Source organism: Rousettus aegyptiacus, unplaced genomic scaffold (assembly GCF_014176215.1).
Source record: "Rousettus aegyptiacus isolate mRouAeg1 unplaced genomic scaffold, mRouAeg1.p scaffold_m13_p_12, whole genome shotgun sequence".
Classification (NCBI taxonomy): domain Eukaryota; kingdom Metazoa; phylum Chordata; class Mammalia; order Chiroptera; family Pteropodidae; genus Rousettus; species Rousettus aegyptiacus.
This window is the reverse complement of record NW_023416287.1, coordinates 7,046,071-7,063,188: the sequence shown is the minus strand read 5'-3', so window position 1 is coordinate 7,063,188 and position 17,118 is coordinate 7,046,071. Positions and strand designations below refer to the sequence as shown.

At 52.7% G+C, this 17,118-nt stretch overlaps 1 protein-coding gene across 1 annotated transcript in view; it reads left to right on the top strand.

Annotated features, from left to right (window-relative positions):
- LOC107510314 overlaps window positions 1–6,041 on the top strand; it is an 86,692-nt gene extending 80,651 nt beyond the window's left edge. The window contains exons 6-7 of the mRNA XM_036229736.1: window positions 4,722–4,874; window positions 5,320–6,041. Of these exons, the coding sequence (XP_036085629.1) occupies window positions 4,722–4,874; window positions 5,320–5,521 (355 nt within the window). The 3' untranslated portion in view covers window positions 5,522–6,041. The remainder of the gene's footprint in view (window positions 1–4,721; window positions 4,875–5,319) is intronic.
- The last annotated feature ends 11,077 nt before the right edge of the window (window positions 6,042–17,118 follow it).

Here is a 17,118-nt window from a genome sequence, read left to right as displayed (position 1 = left end):
AGCTCAAATGGCCACTGCCGTTTTCTGCCGGGTGGACATCCTTAACTGTGTATCGGTTTCCTTCAGCTGCCGTAACAAAGCAACACAAATTTAATGGCTTAAAACAACACGCGTTTAGTAGCTTGAGTTCTAGAGTTCAGAAATCCCACAGTCGAGGTGTCAGAAGGCTGAGTTCCTTCTAGAAGTTCTGGGGAGAATCAGCGTTCTTGCTTTTTCGAGCTTCTAGAGGCTTCCTCCTCCATCTTCAAAGCCACCAGCATCTTCATCTCTCTCTGTCCCTCTGACCTCTGCTTCTGTCACCACAGAGCCTTCTTTGATTCTGACCCTCCTGCCTCTCTCGTAAGGACTCTTGTTTGTATATCCGGCCCACCCACATAATCCAGGAAGATGGGGTCGTCTTCCCATCTCAAAATCCTTAAATGAATCCCATCTGCAAAGCCTCTTGTGCCATATAAGAAAACATAATTATGAGTTCTAGGGATTAAAATGTGGACATCCTTGGGAGGAGGGGACATTACTCTGCCTGCCATTATCAGTGATGGTGACTTTTAGTTTTTTGAAAAAAATGGGCCTAAGAACACATCTTAGGGTGGCTGTTGGGACTGTCATTGTTTAAGACACAGGCAAGAAGGACCCAAATAACAGTGGCTAAAGCAAGATAAATTTCTCTCTCAAGGCTCAGGCTTCCTTCTACCTGAGAAAAATGAACCCTTGGTTTGTTTAATCCTTTTTGCTTTGGCAATTTGGGGTCTCCCTGGCCTGCCTGTTGGCTCTCTTCCCTGGTGTCAGGGAAGCTTGCTGGTAGGTGTGCCCTGTCCAGCTATATACAGCCCCTGGCTCGCCCCACTATCCCAAGAAGCAGCTGGTTGGGGAAGGAGCCCACATAAAGTTGCACAGGAAACTCGTGCCTCTGGCAGACCTTAACCAACTTGATCCCTTATTTGTGAATGAGTAACAACATTCACAGGATCTCAAGATGTTTGGGGGACAACATCACAAAAAGGAAGGATCAAAGTGGATAAAGTGAACACTCTCCTCTAGCATACACAGAGATAATTCAGAGAAGAGAGGGAAAACTATTTCCATCCTGGTTTGTGTCTTTAGGAGGATTTGAGAGGCTGTGGCATTGACGCGTACGTTGTGCAAAGGAGTAGTCAGAGGAGAAGACTCATTCTTGAAAATGAGAAATGTGCTCGATCGCATTTGAAAACATCAATGAGTGGGGCTGAGAAATAAAGCAGACGTGGCCGATGATAAAGTTAGTGATCTGTAAGACAGCCGAAGAACCTTCCCAGCATGCGAAGAGGTAAGGCTGGAAAATGTCAAAATTGAGACAGAGAGGATAAATCCCAGAGTTCCAACCTGTAAAATGGGGATTTCGAAAGAAGAGTAAAGAGAACATGGAGGGGAAGAAATAATGAAAGAAATGAGAACATTTCTCGGTATACCAGAAAAGGCGAGTCTTCAGATCACATAGCTCTACCTGGTTACGGTTTCAGTGCATACCTACAGACATCAGGGGAACCGTTAAAACCGTAAGACCAAACAGGCTACCCCACGGGCTTATGGAAGTAGTAGTTCCAAAAGTGGTGAACGACAAAAGATTGAGAATCAGATTAACACCAGACTTGTCGTCTACTCAGATGCCAGAAAATGATGAAGATATGTCTTCCATGTTCTAAGGGCAAGAGATAGTCAACCCAGAGTTTCTTATATAGCTAAAAGAAGTAAAGGTATTCTTAGGCTTTCAGGAATTCAACAATTCACAATCCATGTGGTCCGAGGGTCTATGTGAAGATCCTGAAAAAAAATCTGAGAAAGAGAATGGCATACACATTTTTTTTTAAAGTGGTAATTAACAACTATGTAGAAGAGGCAAAGAATACTAGACCCTTGGGAGATTCCTGGGTTCACGTTTCCTTCTCAGAGTACAGTCACACTTAGTTCCTCAGGGGATACGATTTCCTGGGTCATGCCGTAAGTGCTGTTTATTGGTTTCCAGGTTTTAGAGTCAACCTATTGACAGTTCAAAGAAGATTTAGTTCTAAATTCCAGAAGAGACTAATGAGAAGTCATAGCTAACAGTAACTGAGACTTATTATATAGCAGACACTGTGCTAAGCACGTAGCTTGAATTAACACACTTAATCTTCGTGACAGCCTGGGGAAGCAGAAACTGAAACTGTCGTCATCCCCATTTTTACCAGTGAGGACACTGGAGCACAGAGAGGTTAAGCAACTTGCCCAAAGTTACACAGCAGGACGTGGCAGAGGAGGGATTTGAACTCAGACGTAACCGACTTCAGGGTCCACGAAGTAAAAATAATATAATTAACATGCACGGAAGGGAAGGGGGAGGAAGAGATACAATACGCTAGCTTTCTTATCTTTCACGGTTGGGAATCATTCAGTACCGTCTAAAGTCGGTAAGTCAAGTTGTAGAACTGGGCATATTATTAAAAGTAAACTGCACCATCAGAAAAACAAGAAAAGCCAAAGCAGGAATTGACCCCACTGGGGAATAGGCTTGCAGAGAAGACTCTGTGTGTTATACTTTCATTATTGGGGGAGGGGGGACTTCTCATGTGCATATTGAAACTAGTTCAATTAAAAAATAAAAAATAAAGTTCTCTGAAATGCGGGGAGTTGTCTTGACCACCCTGAGCGGAAGTGACGCATTTTGGAATAAAGGTCACTGTGGGGTCTGGAGCCCACCTGCTCAGCCTCACCCCCAGTCTGTCCAGTCCAGCCTCCCTCCCACTCTCGGGAAAAGTCTGTCTGGAAAAGTCCTCCAAGTTCAGAGCCTTGGCAGACACAGCATTCCGAAGGGAGCCCCGAGACTCCTGAGAAATGGCTGATTGCCCTTCCCCAAGAGGGCAGGGGTGTTGGATGATGGGGTCTCGGGAGACCCTGGAGGAGGCTTCACTGTCATTGCAGCCGGGCTCATTGCTGAGGGCTTTTGGGACATTCGTAAAACCCTGTCTAGGTCTGACAGCTTCCTCCAGCTCCCTGGGAGATACTGTGGCTGGGGAGTCGCTCTGGCTTTGGGGTGTCCCCAAGTTTACTCCTTCAGCTTCCTGGCTACACCCCCACCCACCCACCCATTAGGGCCAGGTCCCCAGAGCCCTGGCCACAGGTCCCTCGAGGGCTCCCCACTCCGCCCGGATGGGCCACCTCTCTGTGGTCCTCACCGTGAGTCATGGGGGGCCGGCGGGGCCGTCTTCGCTATCTCGGGGAACCGGAGATCCCCTTAATTCCCTCCAGCTGCGTCTCTGCAGGACTGAGGTCATCGGCCCTGGCACAGGCGGAAGGCAGGGTTTGTTGTGTCTTCGTTTCATTCAGATGGTTCGGGCGGTGACTCACCCGGCTCCTCCTTCCTTTCTTTCTGAACCAGGGCGCCGTCTGGGAGTCGTTTCTGATTAGAAGTTGACCTCAGAAGTCTGCTCGCATCATTTTAAAAACATCTTCCAGCACCACAGAAACCGACTCCGCATAGGAAAGGGCGCTGAGCGGACACAGGCCAGAGTCGGGCGTGTGAGCGCCTGGCCTCCCATGGTGCGCTCGGGCTCGAGGTGCCGCTGGCCTGAATCTGAGTTAGGCCGCCATGCCCCCATCGAGGCCCTGGTTACGCTGGTCGACCTGGAGCCAACTGGGTGTGACGGTGATGTCATCGCCGTCGTTTACGTCACTAGCTAACACTGACCAGCGCTTATTATGGGCCATGCGGCTCCTCAGGGAGTCACATCAAGTGACCTCATTTCATCCTCACAGCATCCTGTCAGGTGGGTTTGAGGTCTGAGTGGCATTGTCAGGTACTGCTCAGGAGCTGGGAAGGTCGGGTGCACAGTCTGTGCCCTTGACCCCAGAGTCAGGACTATCCAGGGGTCAAGTCAGGGGGTCTCATTAGGAGCACGAAGCCGGTCAGGTCAGTCCTGAGGCAGACGGTGCGAGCCGGTGAGTGTGTGGGAGAGGGAGGTCAGAGGGGTGAGCAGGGCCAGAGCAGGGTCAGAGGTCAGCATTGACAGGAGAAGGGAGCAGGAGATGGGCAGGTGGCCGCACAGGTGTGTGGGGCAGCTGAAAGCTGCAGTCGGCCAAGGTCGTGGCTCTCTGTTTTCATTACTTGCTGCGTCTCCAGCATGTGCCAGACGGCGGGTGGAGACAGGACAGACATGAAGCGTCCCATCTCCCCAGGAGGCCCCGGGCTGCAGGGAGAGACGCGGCTCAGGGAACCAGGGCGGTTTAGGGCAGGCCTCCGTGGCAGCCGGCTTCGGAGCCGGGCACGGCGGGAAGAGAGGCGAGTGTCACACCTGTGTGTTGAGTGTCGCTCTAGTGGGCAAGGTGTGAGCTGCGGGAAAGGGAATTCGGGAAATGCAAAAGGTCGGTTAGAGCCACCTGTGCCGGGCCAACGTAGCAGCGGTGACGACCCTGGAAGAGGGGCATGGGGTCTCGAATCTCTGACGCGGCAGTTGCCCCAAAGGCACGGAGGCCCGAGCAGGCCACTCCTCCCGCGAGAGCAGCTCGTCAGAGGGCACCTCCCGGTCCCCCCCTCTCGTGAGCCCTTTTGTGGGGCGTCTGAGTACTGATAAATCGTCCGTGGTTGGTCAGTGTATTCGTTTCCCAGAGCGGCCATACCAAATCGCCACAAACCCAGGCGCCTGAGCAACAGAAACTTACGCTCTCACAGTGTGGCGGCCGGAAGTTTGATGTCGAGGTGTTGGCAGGTCCACGGTCCCGCCAGCGGCTCCAGAGAGGAATCCTGCGTGGCTTTCCCCGGCTCCTGGCGGCTCCAGGCCTTCCGTGGCTCGCGGCAGCAGAACTCGAGTCTCTGCCTCCGTCTTCTCGAGGCCTCCTCCATTGCGTCTGCTTCTCTTCTGGTAAGGACACTTGCCATTGGATTTAGGGCCCACCTGGGAGGATGCTCTCGTCTTGAGAAAAACTTAATTACATCCCCCAAAGACCCTTTTTTGAAATAAGGTAACATTCACAGGTTCCTGGTGAAATTGTTTTTTTCAGGGGGTGGGGGGATCATTCGACCTCCTACAGTCAGAAAGGCCTATTCCCCCTACTGGGTGAGAGGTCCTTGAGAATGCCTGCCTGCCTGCCTGCCTCCCTCCCTCCCTCCCTCCCTCCCTCCCTCCCTCCTTCATCCATCCATTCATTCCACAAGTACTGAGGGCCCAGGCACAGTGCTGGGCCCTGGGGATGCTGAAACAATCCCCAGAGATCAATTCCTGCCCCCTCGGAGCTGACTCTGCAGTGGGGGAGGCGGACCCAACAAAGACAGAGCACCCTCCCCCTCCCACCCTCCACCCACTGCAGGTGGAGCTGCGTGGAAATGAGAGATGAGACCAGCGGTTCCAGGCGCAGGGCGGGTGGACCCGCTCTAACCGCAGAGGTGAGGACGGCTTCTCGGAACCTGGATGCCGAGGAGGACCCAGTGGGAACCTCCCCCTCGCCTCTGAGCTGTGCAATCTCGGGCAGGTTGCTCAATCTTGCTGCGCCTTGGTGTGCTGGTATGTGAACTACTGACGGCAGGGCCAGCACCGTCACCGTCACCCGGAGGACTCGGTGAGCGAACCCCTGGGGAGCCCTCGGCGCACAGTTCCTAGTACTTGTACTTGCTCAGGAAGCAGCAGCCAATCCTCACGAAAGAACACTTAGATGTCAACCTTAGCGCATGAGCAGAGCGATGCCCCAACAGTCTCTTTTGTTACTAACTTGAGGGATGTTTTACTAAAAACCGTCAAAGTCATCATGCAAACCTCTGAACTGTCTTAGACTTTCTAACTTTACAGTTTAATGTTGGGTTTGTTCGAATTAGGTTAGGGGCATGGGACATCCTGTTCTCTTCAGGGTTTGGGGCTTCAGAGTCTTCGGAGAGGCTGGGCCGGCGTACCTGTGGACGTGGGCTGCCGTTTGGGGCAAAGCGAGACGAGTCCTTTGCCTTCAGCCCAGGGGGGCTCGGGGGGGCCCCTTCGTCTGGTTGACTCAGTAGATGGTCTGCTGTCAGGCTAAACAGCGATGACCAGGCGGAGGGCAGGGAGCGGGGGTGGGGGTGGGGGGGGTGGGAGCCGCAGCTAGGAACAGCACCCCCAGCAGGGCCTCTGGAACTGTTCCTCTAGGGGGCGGTGGGGCTCCACCGACAGTCCCCTCATCTCTGGGGACCGGGAAGCGCTCCTCACCTTAGAACCTGCATCAGTCACCTTAGAACCTGTCTCAGTCATCAACATAAAGGACAGTTTCTGCTCATGCGGTGCCGTGACCGGGCCCAGAGCTGTATGTTTCACATTCAGATGTTATGGGAGAAACGCTCGTCGGGGAGGAAAGGATTTCTTGTCACAGTGACACAGGGACGCTCCTACCAGCGGAAGCCCCACAGCTGCACCCACTGTAGGGCTCCGGCTCGTCCACCTCGGGGGTGCACAGGCCTCAGTTCAGACCCTGTGTGGTTATCAGCAGGGGTCCTGCCCGCGCCTCCCGCCTCCCCCGAAACGATGAGAGGCCTCACGTGCAGGGTGGCCGTGGTTCCCGGACACGGCTTCGGCGACGTGGTCCCTGGAACGGGCGCAGCAGACACCGGACGCGGTGTAAGGACTCGCCGCAGCACCGCCGGCCGCCCGCCCCTCCCTGCTCCCACCGCCTGCCCGCTCGGCCGCCCGCGCCCTAACCAACCGCTTCCCGATGCCAGGCGGTCTCCCCCGCTGGCCCGGGAGCCGCGCTGCCTGATCCGGGCACACCGTCGGCATCGACAAGCGTTTGTTGAGGGCACGAATGAATGGATGGACGAATGGATGGATGGATGGGAGCTCTTGCCGCCGTCATCTGGGCTGCGGGGTCCCCAGCCGTGTGACAGCAGGGGTAGCGGGAGCGTCAGAGGCTGCTTTGGGTGGACCACGCACGCAGACCCGTGCGGGAGCACGCGGCAGATGGGCGCTCCCTTCCCCAGTCAGGTTTCAAGATCGTCTGCGGCTTTACGATGCAGCCAAGAGCGTCACCCCCCCCCCACACACACACACACACACTCACCCCCGAGCGCAGCTCAGAGTGCCGCCGGCCACCCGCTTGGACAGACTCAGCCAACGAGGCCTGGGTGTTCCGGGCACCGGGCGCGCTTACCGCGGACCCTTCCAGATGCCAGGCGGGGGAGGCCCAGGTCCGGGAGGAGGAGTGGGTCAGAGCGGTGGAGTCGCTCTCCTGTGTACGTGGCAGCAGGAGGCTGGGACCCTCTCAGCTCTTCCTCTGCATCGAACAGCCGGGAGCTGTGAGTCTCTAGGGAGAGAGGTGGCCCGTGGCGGGCGACAGCGAGGGCTCCCGAGGCATGTGGGAGGACATGGCGTGGGTCCCCGCTTGGCAGCTCGCCCTCTGCGTGGCCTCTGGCAGGTGCCTTCACACCTCCCAGCCTCGGCTTCCTGTAAAGTGGGGGTGAGGACAGCCCCTCCCTCCCACAGCGGTTGTGACAACTCAGCCAGCACAGTGAACGGGAGTCGTCACGGTGCTGAGTCTGGAGTTGCAGTCAGCAGAACGCCCCCCCCCCCCCCCGTGACATCCATGCCCTGATCCCCAGAACCCGCGAATCTACGTTATGAGGCAAGGAGACATCAAGGTCACACATAGACTTAAGGGTGCCAAGCAGCCGGCCTTATAAGGAGCACCCGGGTGGATCCAACGTGACCACGAGGGCCCTGAGTCGTGGAAGACAGAGGCACCGAGAATGGCTTGGCCCGCCGTCGCTGGCTCAGAGGAGGGCGGAAGGGGCCACGAGCCACGGAAGGGGGCAGCCTCCGGAAGCCGGGCAGGGCAGGGAGGTCCCAGAGACGGAGCGCACCTTGCTGGGAGCCCAGAGAGACGTCTGACCGCCCAAACTGTAAAACGATACCTGTTGTTTTAAGCCACAAGTTTGTGGCGACCTGTTCCAGCCGCCACAGGAAGCCCCCAGGAAGGGCCCTCCGCCGCTGCCTCCCTCAAGAGCAGAATTTGAATGCAGATGAGGAGCCATCTCAGACCTGCTCACAGTGACTTAGGACGCCTAGGACCCCGCCCTTTATAAAGAAGAGACCTTCAACATCATCTTTGTTTGGCATTTTAGAGTGAGATGTCCCCCAAATTAGTCCTGGGCAATGTTCGGCTCAAAATGGCCCCAGAGGCCAGCCAGTCAGGCAATGCTGCATATAGCCACAGTGCTCTATAGTGCCTCTTCGAGGCTCTGATAAGGCCTGCTGCAAAAAGCAAGAAAGGATCTTGAACTCTAAATCGGCACTTCCGACTATATTGTACCACGAACCTGCTTCCCCCAACTTGCCCTTCATAACACCTGCTAACGACTCACAAAGCATGTGTTTGGTGATGGGCTCATCTAACCAAATCAGCTCTTGTGACCAACAGAGAAATCGAAGTCCCAAAAGGTGAACGTGCCCTGGGGAAGCAGCCGGCTTAGTGGGAAGAAAGCAGGCGTCGGCATCAAGGCGGCTCTGCTGCGGCCAGCCTAACGACCCCGTGGAAGTCACGACCCCTCTCAGAGCCCCTGTTCCTGACTGGTAAACAGAGAGCACCTGCTTTGCAGAATGCCGTGAATGGTCCTAGTCCGTCTGGGTCGCCGTCGCAAAGTACCGTAGGCCGGTCGGCCTATACACAACAGAAATTTAGCGCCCACAGTTCTGGGGGCCGGACATCTGAGATCAGGGTGCCAGCAGGGTCCGAGCCTGGTGACGTCGGACACGCTTCTGGATTGCAGACTGCCATTGTGTTCCTACGGGGTGGAACTAGGGCTTCCTGGAGCCCCTTCTGTAAGGTCACTAATCCCACGCATGAGGTTCCACGCCCATAGCCTAGTCCCCTGTGACGCCCTCACATCAGGGGTTGGAATTTTAACATGAATTTTGAGTCCGTAACAACAGCTGGCACCCAGCTGGGGGTTAGGGAAGAAGGTAAATGCCTATTCGTGTCAGTTTCCTGTTATTGCCATAACAAGTCACCACGACCTTCATGGCTCAAAGGAACACATGTTTATGATTTTACATTTCTGGAGGTCGGTCCTCCTAAGATCAAAATGTCGGCAGGGCTGGCCGTCTGGAGGATCCGGGGAACGATCCGTTCCTCGCTCTTTCCAGCTTCTAGACGCTGCCCGTGTTCCTTGGCTCGCGTCGCTCTGACCTCTGCTCCTGCCATCACGTCTTTCTCTAACTCCGGGGCTCCTGCCTCCCTCCCGTGAGGACGTTCGCGAGCACCGCGGCCCGCGCGGATAATCCGGGATGCTCTCCTAACCGCACGGTTCTTCATCGCAGCTGCAAAGTCCCGGGTTCTGGGAGTTAGGACGGGGGCCGTTGCTCGGCCGGCCACGCTCTTCCGAGAACGCCGCCCATCCTGGCATTCGTCCTGCTGCAGTGAGTCTCTCTAGCTCCAGCCTGGACTCCGGGAGTGATTGAGTTCTCATCTGGGGTTCTGGTTGGGTCAAGTGCAGGGAAGAGCAGCCCTTTCATTGACCTTCCCCCTATCGCCCTCGGACCATCACCCCCCAGACCGTGCAGGCTGCAGGGGAGGGGCTTCTCAGAAGTCAGGCTGCGGCCACGGATTCCGAGAAAGACTGACGGACTGCTGACTGAGGGCCTCGGTTCCTCACTGTCTGAGGCCAGGAGTCCCCCGAGTTCCAGATGGAGCTTGTCAGGTGGGCAGGTGGATTAACCGAGTCTGAGACTCAGGGGAGGGGTCCAGGCAGGCGGTGTAAATTTGGGATCACCAGGCACATAAATTTAAAACCACGAGAGTGGATGAGACCACCCAACAAATGCAAGCAGGCAGAAGAGAGGTACAGGGCTGGGCCTGGGGGTGTTCCGATGTTGGGGAAGCGAGGAGGGGCAAGTGGGAAAGAAGAACCGGGGGGCGGGGGGCACTGGAAACCATGTGAAGGGCGCATATCAAGAGAGAAGGACGGAGCTGGCTGGTCAGCTGGTCAGTCCAGGAGGAGGAGGATGATGATGGACAACTGGCCGCTGGATTTAGCAGTGACCTGGGGTCATCGGAGACTTTGACAAGGTGGACGCTGATGGGAGTGAGTTCAGGAGAGAACGGGAGGGGAGAGGCAGGGGAGAAAGTGGATAAACACGGTATTTCAGGGAGTTTTGCTGGAAAGGAGAACAGAAATAAGGCAACGGGCGAAGAGGGCTGTAGGAGCCACGATTGTTTCTGAGGTGGGAGAAGCGATTGCATGCGCGTGTTCCGAGTGACTTGCCTCGTATAGGAGGAGTCATTGGTGGGGCAGAAGAAAGAGGGAGAATGCTGGGCGGTGTCCCGAGAAAGTGAGAGGCGACGGGGAGAGCTCAGGCGGAGCGGGACGGCTGTGGAGACTATCGGACGAGGAGGCAGGGCTGGGCACGGGGGCCCCCCACGCTGGCGGGAGCGGATGCGGCGGTGGGACCTCACAGGGCTTCCTAGCTCGCAGGGCCATCAGGAGAGAGGGAGGGTGATGGGAGGAGCTGCTGGGAGTTCGTGGAGAGAGGAGAGGGCACGAAAGTCATCCAGAAGCGCCGAGCGGAAGAGAAACGGGCCCTGGTGTCCAGGCAGCGGCAGAAGCCCACGCCTCATGGGCGCTCGCGGGCGGGCGTTCAGTGCGTTCGTGGTTTTCGGCGGCGGCGGCATTCGTGGGTGCAGGCACAGAGGAAACAGAGCGTTGGGTTTAGCCAGCTTGGGCAAGGCGAGAATGCGTGGCCGTGGGGTTTCGGCTGGGAAAGGGAAGGAGGGCGCTCATGCAGGGAACGGCGACAGGGAAGAGGTGGTGGGTGCGCAGGTTGGTGGGTCCCGGGTGGGACGCAGGATGTTTGGAGTCAGGTGCCCGAGAGGTGGAAGACAGCATCGAAGAGCGACGTGCTTGAGACAATACTAGTCATTTCAAGGTCTAGGGCGATGGTTCTCAGTGCCGCCCCAGGATCAGGAGCCCGGGCGCCACCTGGGACCTTGGCAGAAATGCAGGTTCTGTGGCCCCACCCTAGACCTACCGAATCAGAATCTCTGGGGGTGTGGCCAGCAATCTGGGTTTTCACAAGCCCCTCTGATGTTCTGACATGTGCTGAGATTTGAGAACCGGTGACATGATGGCCGAAGGAGGACAGAATCACAGGATGAGGAGCATTTAAGAAACCGAGACGTCGGGATGTAGGATGGATCCTCTGAGGCAGATAAAATGGCCAAACATTAAGACAGGAGTAGAGCTAAAAACAAACAAAAACACACAAACAAATAGTGCCTGGAAGCTAAAATCACCAGGAAATAAGGACAATGGCCCAGGGTGGAGAACAGTCTCGAAGTGGCAAAAGTGGGCAAGGAAGACACCTTTCCTGGGTCACCACGACATCAGCGGTGTGTGAGGCAGGCAGCCAGCTGCCTTCTGAGGGGGCAAGTGGGCTGGACGGCGGCTTTGCAATGTCAGCCTCCTAATCCCAAGCACCTGGGGATATGTTACCTTTCACGGTGGCAGGGACTTTGCAGGTGTGATTACTAAACTTGAGATGGCAAGAGTGGCCGAGATCATCCAGGTGGGTCCAATGTAATCGCAAGGGTCCTTATGAGAGGGAGGCCCGAGAGTCAGGGGAGAAGGGCCACCAGGAGCAGGACTCAGGTGAGGCAGTTGCTGGCTTTGCAGATGAAGGACAACCCCAAGGCCGGGAAGTGGATCCTCCCCTAGAGCTTCCAGGAGGAACACAGCAGACACCTTGGCTTCAGCCCAGTGAGACCGTCTTTGGACTTCCGACCTCCAGAACCGTAAGGTAACGGATTTCGTTCTGTGCTAATTTATCGCAGAGATCTGCAGGAGAAGTGGGGGTCTCGGGAACGTGGCGGCTTCAGGGTAAAACCAACAGGTACCCTTGGGGGGAAAGACTGAGAGGGTAGGAGTTTTGTTTGTGGCGGGCGTGAGATGCAGAGGGCGAAGAAGGAGCATTGTTTCGAGAAGAGGGTCTGGAACACACTGATGATGTGTCCTTAGAAGTAGGTAAATGGAGCCATATTGGACAGCGGAAAGGTTCTCTCTCAACTCAGCTGTTGGGCTTAAAATAACGTGTTAAATATTAGGAAACAATTCGTTTTCTCTGCATTCTGGATGAGCCCATTGTTCTCCATGTCACTTGCGTGTATGAAACTTAAACACCTCCGTTCATTCGACATACGGTTCCGGAGGGCCTACTGTGTGCAGGGTCCGGGCCCACGGCAGTGAACTGTATTTGCCCTCATGGAATTCACAGGTGGGAGAGAGAGACTGTAAGCAAGCAATCGGTTATCCACACGGGAATTTTGTGTGTCGTGATGAGTGTATGTGTCTCAGGGTCGGGGGAGGTCCCACGTTACGTCTGGTGCTTAGGGAAGTCCTCTGAGGCTGAGCTACTGGATCAGAGACCCGGAGAATGGGAGACCCCCAGGTCGATGAGGCCGTGGGCGAGCATGGACAGGTGAGAGAGCGTTTGGTCTAGGCAAAGGTCAAGAGAGGCTGGCGTGTGGACACAGGTGTCTGGAGGAGTGGCAGGCAGGGAAGGTCACCAGAATTCTTGCCTGAAATCCAGATCCTTCTAAGTGGGGAGGGGAGGTCCTGCGGCCGCCGGACGCCGAGGCTCTCGCCGCATCCCAGACCTGAGTGGCTGAGCTGCCCGCCCCAAGTTCGAAGTTACAAAAAATAAAGTGATTTCTGCAAAATGGCAGAACAGGAGTTCTCTACTGTCTTTCTCCCACAGAACATCGATTTTTCCCCCCTCACAGCTTTATTGAGATAAAATTGACAAAAAGAAAAAAAAAACTGTAGGATATTTGAAGTGATGAACTGATATGAGTATAAATTGTGAAAGGATTCCCCCATCTAGTTAATTCACACTTCCTCTACTCCACGTATTGATCTTTTTGTGTGTGAGAGAACATTTAAGTTTGTATACTTAGCAAATTTTAGTTACAGTTGACCCTTGAACAACATGGTCTGAGCTGTGCGGGTCCACTTATACAAGGACTTTTTTCCCAGTAAATACTGCAAATATATTTTCTTTATGGTTTTCTTAATACTTTTCTCTAGCTTTATTGTAAAAATACAGTATATAACATAGAAAATATGTGTTAATTGACTATTGTGTTATCGGTAAGGCTTCCTTCCGGTCAACAAGTAGGCTATTAATAATTAAGTTTTTGCAGAGTCCAAACTTGCACGTGGATCTTCAACTGTGTGGGGGTTCAGTGCCCCAATCCCCTCATTGTTTAAGGGTCAATTGTATACAATAGTGTCAACAACTAGAGTCACCATGTTAGATGCTACATCTTCAGAATTTATTCATCTTATAGCTAAACGTTTGCGCCCTTTTACCAACATCTCCCTCATTTTCCCCAGCCCACAACCCCTGGTAACCACTTTTCTGCTCTTTCAATGAGTTTGACTTTTTGTCTTAGATTCCACATGTAAGTGAAACCATGCGGTATTTGTCTTTCTGTGCCTGGCTTATTCCACTTAGCATAATGCCCTCAAGGTCCATGCACATTGTCACAAACAGAATATTCTTTTTCGTGGTGGAATAATATTTCATTGTGTGTATGTATATGTATATATGTGTATATGTGTGTGTGTTACATATATATATATTACATGTATACTGTATCTTTATCCATTTATACACTGACGGATTCTTAGGTTATTTCCAATCTTGGCTACTGCGAATACTGCTGTAGTGAACACAGGCGTGCGGAGTTCCCTTTGAGATCCGCGTTCATTTCCTTTAGCTGTACCCAGAAGTGGGATCGATGCATCCGATGGTGGCTTTACGTTTAATTTTTCGAGGAACCGCCATACTGTTTTTCCATAATGGCTGCACCAATTTACACTCCCACCGAACGTGTGTAAAGTCCTCCTTTTCTCCTCATCCTCACCAACACTTGGCTCCTCTGGATAGCAGGCACCCTAGCAGGTGTGAGGAGGTCTCTCCCTGTGGTTTTGATTGGCATCTCCCTAGTGATTAATGATGCTGATCACCTTTTCATGTATCTGTTGGCCATCTGCGTGTCTTCTCTGGAAAAGTGTCTATTCATTTCCTCTGCCCATTTTTAAAATCAAATTGTTGTTTTGTTATTGAGTTCTGACTTCTTCATATATTTTGGATATTAACCCCTTATCAGATACGCAAATATTTGCTCTCACCTAGTAGATCGCCTTTTTATTTCGTTGCTGGTTTCCTTTGCCGTGAAGAAGTTTCAGTTTGATGTGGTCCCACTTGCTGATTTTTTTCTGTTTTTGTTTTTGTTTTGCTTTTGTGGTCTGTGCCTTTTGGTGTTAGATCCACAAAACAAACAAACAAACAAAAATCATTGCCAAAACCAATGTCAAGGAGCTTACCCTCTATGTTTTTTTATGGGAAGTTCATGGTTTCGGGTCTTATGTTTAAGACTTTAATCCATTTCGAATTGACTTTCGTGGATGGTAGAAGATAGCAGTCCAGTTTTATTCTTTTATATCCAGATTTCTTAGCACTATTTATTGAAGAAACCATTTTATTCTCATTGTATATTCTTGGCTCTTTTGTTGTAAGTTGACCATATATGTGAGTTGATTTCTGGGCTCTTTATCCTGTTCCATTACTTATACATCTGTTTTTATATTGGTACCATGCTGTTTTGATTACTATAGCTTTGTCATATAATTTTAAATTGGGAAGTGTGATGACTCCAGCTTTGTTATTCTTGCTTAAAATTGCTTTGGTTTTCTGGCGTCTTCTTTGTAGTTTCATACAAATTTTAAGATTTTTTTTTTTCATTTCTGTGAAAAATGCCATTAGAGTTTCGACAGGGTTTACTTTAAATCTGTAAATTGCTTTGACATCCTTTTTACAACATGGATGAAACTGGAGGCTATCACACTGAGTGAAATAAGCTAATCAGAGAAAGACAGCTACCGCATGATCCCACTGTTATTAGGAATCTAAGAAAGCTGAACTCATAGTAACAGAGTAGAATGGTGGTTGCCAGGGCTGGGGGAGATAGAGATATGTTGGTCAAGGGGAACACACTTACAGTTATGAGATCAGTAAGTTCTGGAAACCTAATGTACATCATGGCGACTAGAGTTAATAACATATCTTTGAAACTTGCTAAGAGAGTAGATCTCAAGTGTCCTTACCACAAAAAATAAAAAGTTAACTGTATGAGGTTATATATGTGTTAAGTAGCTTGGTTTTTGGTTATCAGTTCACAATTCTTACATATACCAAGATATCACGTCGTATACCTTAAATATGTACAATTTTTATTTGGCAATCATACCTTGATAAAGCTGGAAAAAAATAAATAAATGCAAAGGGAAGCCATCGGAAGGCTTTAAGCTTAAGTGTGACGTGATCTGAGTTTTCTTTAAGTTCCATGTGGCCGGTGTGTGGTCAGCGAGGACAGGCAGGAACCAGGGCAGCTAAGGGGCCACTCTGTCATCGGGCAGATGATAAAGATGCTCGGAGGGCATAAAGCAAAGAGGTGCGACTTCAGAGGTGGACCCGCCAAGCCTTGCCGATGTGTGGGGACCAGCCGGGGACAGCAAAGGGGGCAGGGTCATTCCCAGGTTATGAAGCTTTCTAGATAGTGTTGTCATAAACTGATGAGGAGGACAGGGTGTGCTTAGCGGGGTGGGGGTGGGGGTGGGGGTAGGAGGCTGGGAAAGCTGGGACTGTGGAGGCACGTGGAGCTGGAAATGCCGTGTGGCTCTCAGAGCGGAGACGTCACACGGGCAGGTGCCTACGAGTCTGGAGACTGTGTATGTGAGGGTGTCTGTAAGATCGTCCTATAAATGCTCCTACTCAGGACTCTCGTGATGGCCTCAGTTGCAGAGGTCTCTGTCACATCTCCATGGCTGTCCCCTGACACTTGAGGACCAGCAGCAATGTGTTCGGGGGTGTTCCTTGGGAAGTTTCATCAGAATTTCATAGAAGGCTATCTCCTTCCCCACTTAAAACAAACAAACAAAAAAAGGTTGGGACCAGATGGCCGTCGCACCTTGAGTCTGGAGTTTGGTGCCACGTTTTCAAGTTCGGAATTCTTAGTAAACCAAATGTCATAAGGGGGCCGGGTTGTCCCTGGGGTGTGTGGGCCTGGGCAAATATTCTTTGTGGGGCTCCCGTCGGCGTAAACAAGCTGAGTCACCCTCACATTGGTGTCTCAGCATCACTCTGGTGGTCCAGTCTCACATGATCCCACAAAAGAAAAAAATAAAAACAGTGTACTGGCCATCAGGAGCAATCTGCCCACCAGGAAGCTCTTCTGAAAACTGGCTTGGACCCTTTAGGTGTAGGTTCAGGAGCCCTTTGAGGCACCCGAAGGGAAGAAATGGGAAGGAGCTGGTCCCAGCCACCAGAGGGGACAACAGACATCTCGGGGTAGGCACTTGCAGTGACCGGAACCCTGGCAGGACGCTGTATGCACTTGGGATGCCCCGCCCACATGGTACTGCTGTTTTCCTTCTTGGAAAGTCTCCCAGGCGACATTCCAAGAGCAAGGGTGGTGGTGGGGTGGAGTGGGCCCTGGGGAGGGCACCCTGCTTCCCTGGGGTTTAAGGGTAGCACCGAGGAGAGGGATGGATTTTGAACATTACATTAAGACTTAAATAGCCATCACTTCCAAACCTCTTAGGTGCTTTAGCTCTAAGGGGTAAAAGGAAAGCTGCGGTTAAGGAGGAAGCCAGCTGGATATCTCTGGTAGCTACAGTATCTGTTTGTGGGTTGATGGGAAAAGATACTTTTTTTCTTAACTTTGGAATTTTGTAAGATGTTCAAGCCCAGGAGGGTGCGGGAGGGCTGCGTTTGCCTTCTAAGTGGCCAGCTCTGCCCACCTGGCTGGAAATGCTCTGGGACCCCCTGCGAGGGGCCACCAAGGTGGACATTATCAACCTGGTTTACCTGCGCGTTGCCTCTAAAGAGGTCTAGGGGTGCGGATTATAGCAGAGCTGCGGGGGAGAGAGTGGGGAGAGACTCGTGAACACTTGCTGCCTCACAGGGCTGAGATGAGGAGCAAACGCACACACGGTTAGGCGCACGCACGAGAGGTTCCTCGCCGTATGAACCCAAAATGGAAAAGGGCCATTCGAGCAACCCCCCTCGAGAAGAAAAAACCCACCGAAGTAGCCAG